Below are 9,031 nucleotides of genomic sequence, written 5' to 3' on the forward strand. Positions count from 1 at the left end.
TAATGTGACACACACACACGAGTGAGTCAGTTTATTAAAAACAAGTTGAAGACGATATCAAAATTGACAAAAAAGCTGTTTATGACTAAAAGAGGGCAAAGTGTTTCTACTGTGGCTGCCAAGACCACAGACAGAACTGTTCATCTGCAAAAGCATGATCAGACAGCCATCCCCAGTTTTGTACAGAACAGCAACGGGCACCAGAAGAAACTAGAGCACGGGCAGTTCTTGGATCAGCTTCTGCTCGGTGGCCTTGCATACAGAGGCTGCCAGATCAGTGAGAGTTGAAATAGTGCCCTGCTCTGTGCTAGTGCTGGACTTCTCAGAGCTGTAAGGCACATGATTAATGAGTATATTTGAGATTGTGTCTTTGAAAACTTCAGCAACCATCTGAGCAGGCCTGTGTGTGACTAATGCCACCGAGCAGGCACTCCCACGTTTGTTTCTTGTTATGCCTTTTCCTTCCCACCTGGTGCTAACTTGGTGTTGCAGTTTTTTCGCCCAATGCGCTCTGCCCTCCAACCAGCTGCTCACAACTCCTGCGGGCTGACTGGTGAATCTAAATCGTAGGCTGTGTGCAGCAGAAGTCTTTCAGAAGCCAAATATTTCATTAAGATAACATGAAGATCATGAGCAGAAAAAAAATGAAAGAAACAAAACATCTGGAGCACAAACGAGAAAAAGAGCAGCACGTCTGATGTATGTCACGTTTCTGTGTGTATACAAAGACCAGAGCGCACAGGAGTCTGTTCTCAGAGTCTTTCGAGTCCTTCCAGAAATGCTTTCTTTGTTTCACCGCAGGGGATTTGAAAATACCGTCAAATTTCTACGTCGCTCTCTTTGTCGTTGTCGTGGTCACCATCGTAGAACTCGTTTGCTGCCTCCGGCCTGTGGGAGTCACATCATGAACAGTGAGGATCGTGCACACCAATCTTTTATAAATACACGCGTGTTGCTGACTCGTGCTGACCTGGTGTAGTTCTCCTCAGCTCCCCTCTCATCGGGGTCGGGCTCGTCGTTGCGCTCGTAGCTCAGCATGTCGGACGGGACGTCGTGGATCTGAACGCTGGGCGCGTGGTTCAGCATTTTCAAGTTCTCGAACACCGTCTGACGGATTTGCTCCAAATACTGCAAACACATGAACACAGCGAGAGGGTCGGCCGACTGCATGTCAGGATCTCTACTGTGCACTTTACACCAATGAAAAGAGGAATGACGCTTTTACCTGTCGGGAGTTCTGGTTTTCTATCCTGGTGCTGACATCAGGGTGCAACGTGAAGTCTGGAGCAAAGTACTCAAAATACTCTGCAGACGAAGCAAATCAGACAAACAGGATGTTCCAAGTATTTCTGTTCACTTTCCATCTTGTTTCACACGCAGTCCTCTGTAGTGTCACGTGTAGCGACTCTAACTACTAACTGGCTTTTAATTTGTTGTTTATGCATAAATCATTTTTCAGGCTCATTGTGACATCCTGGACAACAAGAACGCACAAAAACAATCCAACAAAGATATTAAAATCTCACTGAAACATAGCTCACCGCTGTAAGGCAGCTCATCACTGATGGATTCATCCAACAACAGAGACGTCTCATAGGTCCTACAACACACCACAGATTATTATTATTATCATCATCATCATCATCTTAAAGCTGTATTCATAGAAAGTGCACATCAGACTGACCAACAGCGAGCCACGTTCCTCACTGTGTATCCTCCTCCTCCCAGAACCAGCAGAGGGATCTTAAAGCTCTTCACAAACTCCACACACTCACTGAAAACCACACACACACACAGATTATGTTGCAGTGCTCGTGTGCTGGCTGTTTCAAAATATTTGAGTTCAGCTGGAAAAAAACTTTGTCTCACCCGTGTCCTCGGATACTGAGGTTGAAGCAGCCCAGCCTGTCACAGCCCAGCGAGTCCGCTCCACACTGCAGACAGACACACACCAGGTGAGGCAATCGCACACACACACAGATTAAATCATACAGAAGCAAATGATAGGAGCTACTGACTGACCTGCAGGACGATGCAGGTCGGCTGGTAATAATCCACCACCTGTTTAATAACAGGCTGGAACAGCTGCCTGTAGCCTGAAAACAAAACATGCAAACACGTTGGTCGAATCTCATGTGATAGTCACAGAACAATAAGAAAGTGTGATCTCATGTGTTGTTGCTCTCACTCTGGTCATCGATGCCGTCTCTGAGAGGAACATTGAGGCAGTAGTACCGGCCGCTCTCTGCCCCGACCTCGTACATGTCACCTACAGGAAGCAGAGCGAAGAACTGATGATGAACTTTTAATTCCATTCAATGTTTCCACAGTCAGAAAAACAAACACTACTTTAGAGTCTTATTTAAAAAGAAAATAAATAGCACTGCGAAACAGCTGACTCAGTGACAAAGGGCAGCACGGACAGAGTCCAAGACAAACTTAATGGGGACCAAACGGCTCATAATAACAGGGTCAGATACACCCTGAGTCTACGGATAGAAACCCGCCTGGAATACACAGCTGACAGAGGACTACTTCAGTATTTCTATGTCTTTAAATTGGCCTTTTGGGGCTGAATATGCACGCAAGTAAAATAATAAATGATATAAACACCACTATGTGGACAGCAAACATTTGCTAGATAATTAAAGCTGCATTTACCTGTCCCTGGGAAAAAGTAGTTTCCATATTTGTGAAAGGACACGGTCATGACTCGGTCTGTGAGGTAAAAGGCTTCCTGGACGCCATCGCCATGGTGAATGTCTATGTCAATGTAAAGAACCCTGGGGTGGTACCTTGAACAAGCACAGAGCAGGAGATTTATGTCACAAACAGACACGGTAAAGATTCGAGGAGAGTTACTCCGGAGCGCCGTCTTACTTGAGGAGCTCCAGTATACTGATGACGATGTCATTGACATAGCAAAACCCAGAGGCCTACACCAACACAAGAACCAAAAGAGACATTTAACTCAAATGAGCTGAACAGAGAAGACACACATCAATACATGTGGCTTTGTTCTAACCTCAAACTTTTTGGCATGATGCAAACCTCCGGCCCAGTTTATAGCAATGTCACAAATCTGGAAAATAAAGCAGAGTCAGCATCAGTTAGAGCTCACACCTTTAACTGACCACGAAGCTGAAGACTATGACAGCTTTAAAGGATGGAAAGCAAAACAAGAAATCAGAAATGTCTTTGATGAGTAACGATTTTAGTTTTTAAACACAAACTAAAATATTCTCACAAAACTCCTCAAAGGCAGTGCTTCTCCTATCCTCCCTTTAAGTTCACTTTTTTCTGATTAGCTGCCCTTTACAAACAGAAAGGGGGTGTCCAAATTCATGGGCTGCATCCTCCTAAGGACCCGGCCTTCACGGGCTACGTGAGGATGCAGCCCATGAATTTGGACACGACCAAAGACTGAACAGCAGGTCTACTGCTGCTGGGAGAGAGAGAGATACGTTCCCTCCAGCAAACATGAAGAGAGGCCTTTCTTCTTCTTTCTTACTTCAGCTAGAGAGCCTTGGTCACATAGAACAATGAATGACTCAACCTACTCCTCAAGGATATCACATAAATGAGTGTCTCTGTCAACAGAGTTGTAATTCAAAATGAAACCAACAGATGCCACCCTAGGCTACCTCAGTCTTGTTTTGTTTTTTCTCTGTAGCACCAAAACCATCAGCTGGGTTTATGTGTGCGTGTTACCTTGTGGTTGAGCTGTGTAGCCCCCTGTAAGGATGCTCCCGTGTATCTTGAGCAGAACTCAAACAGTCCTGGAAACACAGGACTAAAACACACAGACATGAAATATTTAGGTTATGAGTTTGTCAGCAATGATGATCAGAGAGGCTTTTATACTGAAACATTTACAATCCTGACAGATGAGATGTAAGAAAAGTAAGTTCTCTGCTTGAAAACTACAGTCCTTAGTTCCCATGGAAGCAGTAAAGGTGTACTTAGTTTTTCACAGGTCTTGTGAAAACTTCATTAAATCATTCAGATTCTTTTTCTCGATAAAAACGTATTTAATGAGAAAGAGACAACACTCACCAGTCATCTCCCACATTAAACGCGTTGAGACTCTTTGTGAAGCCCTGCATGTTATTGGGGCTGACCTTCTGTAGGAAGTCAATGTAGTCTTCAGAGTGGAAGCGACACATGTCATGCTGAGACGCTTTGTAGGGCTTAAACACCTGGTGGGAATAAGAACATTTGATAGAGTGCAGCATGATCTTGTTGTTTCTAATAAAAACCAAACAAACAAACACAAGAGCATCAACAGGTGTGAACACGTGACAGTATCTGTGACTACGGCTCGCTCACCATCATTTTCTTGTAAAGTCCATAGTGCAACACCAGACTGTGAGTGAGAGACAACCGGTGAGGCTTCATCGGGTGGCCAGCACCTAACAGAAACACACAGTTCATGCATTACAGGGCTTATATCTGCATTTCACAGACATTAATCAGGTCAAAATGTTTTTTTAAAAAAAAGAATTAAGTGTATACATTATGGAAAAACACCTAAAAGAGAAACACGGTTGAAATTGATACAATTTATGACGAAAGAGATTTGGCGCACTGAAACAGAGCCATCCATGCGCTGTTACAAAAGCGAAAATACTTGAGGTATTTCGCAAAAAAAAAAAAAAAAAAAAAAAAAGCACGGTAAGCATATCATGTGAGCATGCGTATTGCAGCACTAAAGTTTGAATTTGTACAGTGTATCATTTCACCGTAAAAGCAGCATAAGCGTAGACCGACATATTACTTTATTTATTTATCGTTACTGTTGCTCAACCGCCACGTTATCCATCCAGGACACCGTAGGAAGCACCGAGACATCCTAATAAAAGCTTTAACAGGCAAATACTGAACACAGGGCTACAATACGCGTCAATAACGTTACATCTTAAGGTTAAAGGAGCAAGCAAAGCCCAACTGTAATATATAAACAAACCAAATTAAATATTAAAGTGTAGCAGTGACGCAAAACTAAATGTTAAAAAGAAAGAAAGAAAAGAACTGAGAAAATAAGAATAAAACACAGTCTCGTACACATTAGCATGTAGCTAGCTTTCCTTAGCATCAGCTCTCTGAGTAGGCCGGTTCACTATGATAATTAAACTTACCGTAGTGGAAATTGCCCACGTCTGGGTCGTAAAAGTAAGATGTTCTATTGGTCATTCTGAAAGCAATGTCTCCCGACTTTCTACGAAAAACTGTTGTCGTCTTTGCAGCTACAAAACCCGCATTTTTCTTTCAATTAGCAGATAGCCGCCATAGTAAACACCGAGGCGTCTGCGTCATCACACGGAGACAGCAGCGACGGGGAGGGGAGGGGCCACGGAGCCGGAAAGAAAAACAACAAAACAGCCGCGACAGATGGAGAGAAAGCTACAGTAGCTTTCTGTATTTTTCATTACATGAAGGTAAAGAAGTGCAATTAAAAAAGAGTGGAAAGATACCTCGAGCAATGTGCTTAAGTTATACAGTACATATAATATACAGTTTACTAATAAACTCATCCACACATAATTAAAACTTATATTTTTTACAAATCAGTGCATAATACAAATCCCCTGGTCAGGTCTTAAAATTAGGAAAATAAAATCTCAGACTGAACAGCATAACACGGCATATGATATACACTGTGTTATTTATTTATTTTTAAATAGAAAATACAGAAGCAGTGTGTGAAAAGCCAATGCACTCTTAATGTTGGTGGAGAGAGTAAGTAGCAGCCAGGTAATCGAACACACTTGATTAGTGTGAGTGTAAAAAGTTTTAGCAGTTGGCTAAAAGGGCATTTAAAAGAATTTGAAGTGCATTATTCTGCAGTGAGAAACATTGTAGAATAATCCGGTCTGTTTTAGATCCCTCAAGCAGACGTGTGTAACTACCACACACAGAAAGCTCCGGGACCGGATAACATCCCAGGTCGCATGCCTTCACGATGTCTTCTCAGAAATCTTCAACCTGTAGTGCCCTCATGCTTTAAGAGGACCACCATCATACCTGTCCCAAAGAATCTGAGCTGCCTCAATGACTATCCCCCAGTAGCATTCACCTCCATCGTTATGAAGTGCTTTGAGCATATAGTTCATATCACATCTTTACTGCCTGCTAAGACCTGCTAAGGATTTGTTTTCCTTTCTGTTTACCTGTATAAATCCTATGTATACCCAATGTTACACAAACCCGAGAAAAAGAAAAGAAAACAAAGCTTATCCTGACCATTTGCAAACCAGTTTTAATCAGTTTTAACCCTCTTTTTGATGTATGTCATATGCAATTATTATTTTCTTTGCTCCCCAATAGCCACAACTTGGGGAAACAGTTCAATAAATCTGATCTGACACTGTTAGAATACTTTTCTGGTTAAAATCTGTTGCATGCTATCAGTTGGCAGTGTCAGGTTTAAATGTAGTTCATGTTTACCTTTGAGCTATTTTTAGAGGATTATTTTGCTATTCAGGTGATTTTGACAGCATCTATTATTCATCCAGCACAGCATGTCTCTGCAAGCTTACTGACAAATTAGATGAGGACGAATTCAGAACAGCACCAAAGCACCAACAGTGGCACCAGTTTCATTCTTGAACACCTGCTCATTTAAAAACGATGAAGCGGAACTTGCTGGAGCTTCTCTGCATCATAAAATGCTTTTTTTTTTTAAAGAAAAAAACGGGCAGACTGTATACACGTGGCAATGAAAGGACGGCTTTAAGGAAGCTTTAAAAGTTTAATGTCTTTCAGAGATGCTCCCACTGAAATTTCCTCTTCATCATTTCCTTCACCTCTTCGTGCCCGTCTGTATTCTTCTTGTCTTGTCCACGTGTGTCCTCCTTTTTTTCTGCAGTAAAAAAATAAAAATCTGTGTGTGTGTGTGTGTGTGTGTGTGTGTGTGTGTGTATTCATATCCTTGTGGGGACTAAAAAATTGGAAGTTTACTATACTTGTGGGGACCAACAGCCCTTATGGCAGGGATGGGGAACTCCAGGCCTCAAAGGCCGATGTCCTGCAGGTTTTAGATGTGTCCTTGATCCATCACAGCTGAATTAAATGGCTAAATGACCAAATTTCTGGTCCCCATGAGTTTGAAGGCATTTTTGAGACTAAAAATGTGGTTTTAGTGTCAGGGTTACAATTGGTTTATGGTTAGGTTTAGGGTTAGGGTTCTGCAGGTTAGGCAATCATTTTTCATGGTTAGGTTTAGGGGTAAGGGGCTATGTCCCAGCAATATGCCACACCACACCACACCACAAACACTGGTATGAACCAAGCAACAACTTCTGGCACTGGAAGCTTAAAAACCTGGCTCCAAATCCCAGTCAGTCATTATAAAAGAGGCAACTTTACAGCATCATTACAACCTGTTCTAAAAACAGTTTGGTCCCTAAGGGTTTTGGAGAAAGGTGTGAAAAAGGGAGGGCAGGAGGGGAAGATGGGAGATATTATTAAAAGACAAGGACTGTTCAATGAGTAAAATTCAATCACTTTAAATGAGAGACTGGATCTATGCCTGTGTTGCTGCATGAAAAGTTATATGAAAATCCCAGGGGAGTTGATACAGTTTAGTGCAGGGTAAATGGGTTATTGTGCAGTATTGTGGTTAAGTTTATAGTAACACACTATGTTGGGCTGGTGTACAGGAGGGGAAGGACACAGCTGGTCATCCATGAATTTTAAGGAGTGTGCTGGAGAGGCTGGCACGACTAAAGCCTTCACTCTGCAGTATGTGTGTTGGCTTGTCAGTCGTTTTGCGCTGGAATTTCTGGAGGTATGTTTGATTTTTCTATCTGCTCCTGTTTGCTTCCTCTCACCCTCTCTCTGTTTCCCTCCCTGCTCCGTGTTTTTCTGCCTGGAGCTAAAAGGCAGTGCTGCTCTGGAATTGAATCGTTTATCTATTATTCATTGCTGAAGTTGCAAGTTACAGAGAGTTCAACACAGGTTAGCACAGGTGTATAATTTATATGTCTGTCTGTCTCCATCATTAAGAATTATAAGAATTTACCTTTAGGCACTATTTAAAGCTCCTTTTATTTCCCCAAAATAATATTGAACACAAATTGTTTTTACTGGGGTTTCATGTCTTGTGGGGGAAACAAATGTTTGCTAGAAGATCACATTTACAGTAAACAAGCTGTCCTTACCAGAGCTCGACTAACACAGAAATCATTAATAAAACTATTTTGAAAACTTAAAATAAGATAAGATAACCTTTATTAGTCCCACACGTGGGAAATTAGTTTTGTTACAGCAGAAAGTGGACAGTGCAAAGTTACATAGAAAAATTAGAAAAACACTGGAATAAGAAAAGAATAAGATACTGAACACAACTGTATAGAATAGAATAAAATAAAATGCTATGTACAATAGAATAAAATAGAATACAAATGCTATATACAATTGAGTATAATACAACGATGCCAGAAAAGTATTGCACTTAGTGTTATTGCACATGTGTGGATGTGTGTGTTTGATCAGTTGGAGTCTTTGTTGTGGAGTCTGACAGCAGTGGGGAGGAAAGACCTGCGAAATCTCTCCGTCCCACATCGTGGGTGCTGCAGCCACTGAAGGAGCTGCTCAGTGCTGTCACAGTCTGCTGCATGGGCTGGGAGATGTTGTCCAACAGGGATGATAGCTTAGCCGCCATTCTCCTGTCACTCACCACCTCCACTGGGTCCAGAGGGCATCCTAGAACAGAGCTGGCCCTTCGGATCAGCCTGTTCAGTCTCTTCCTGTCCCCGGCAGAGATGCTGCTGCCCCAGCAGACCACAATGTATAGATTTAAATGTATTAATGTATAAATTTAACTTTTTATTTGCAATAATAATTTAATGTGTATAAAGGACTGAAGCCAATACCAAGATGCATAGTAATACTAATACTAATAATAATAAGATATTAATGACAGGTGCACAGTCATTACAACTATTCATGTTGGACAACCTTTTGTTCAGTTTGCAGCCAATGACAGAGCCAACTTTAATCAGTTTGTTCCGTCTGTTGCTGTCACAGG

General features: G+C 41.9%; 1 protein-coding gene across 1 annotated transcript; it reads right to left on the reverse strand.

Moving 5' to 3' along the window:
• Positions 1-16: 16 nt before the first annotated feature.
• On the reverse strand, positions 17-5,341 carry hdac3 (histone deacetylase 3). The gene is made up of 15 exons (XM_084940085.1): positions 5,139-5,341; positions 4,330-4,412; positions 4,057-4,199; positions 3,712-3,793; positions 3,026-3,082; positions 2,881-2,936; positions 2,662-2,795; positions 2,189-2,269; positions 2,023-2,096; positions 1,870-1,934; positions 1,685-1,774; positions 1,542-1,600; positions 1,226-1,305; positions 971-1,128; positions 17-888 (listed from the first exon to the last, which is right to left on the reverse strand). Exons 1-15 carry the CDS (start codon positions 5,191-5,193, stop codon positions 819-821), a joined length of 1,287 nt encoding a protein of 428 aa, XP_084796211.1. The 5' UTR covers positions 5,194-5,341; the 3' UTR covers positions 17-818.
• Between the last annotated feature and the right edge of the window lie 3,690 nt (positions 5,342-9,031).

The sequence above is a fragment of the Perissodus microlepis genome, chromosome 2, assembly GCF_051167445.1.
Source record: "Perissodus microlepis isolate ML-2025 ecotype Zambia chromosome 2, ASM5116744v1, whole genome shotgun sequence".
Classification (NCBI taxonomy): Eukaryota; Metazoa; Chordata; class Actinopteri; order Cichliformes; family Cichlidae; genus Perissodus; species Perissodus microlepis.

Coding starts and splice junctions, on each gene's coding strand:
- hdac3 (XM_084940085.1), bottom strand. CDS start 5,193: ATGACCAATAGAACATCTTACTTTTACGACCCAGACGTGGGCAATTTC. Junction 2,937..3,025: donor ATCATGCCAAAAAGTTTGAG/GTTAGAACAAAG, acceptor GTGTTGGTGTAG/GCCTCTGGGTTTTGCTATGT. Junction 1,306..1,541: donor TGATGAGCTGCCTTACAGCG/GTGAGCTATGTT, acceptor CTTCGTCTGCAG/AGTATTTTGAGTACTTTGCT.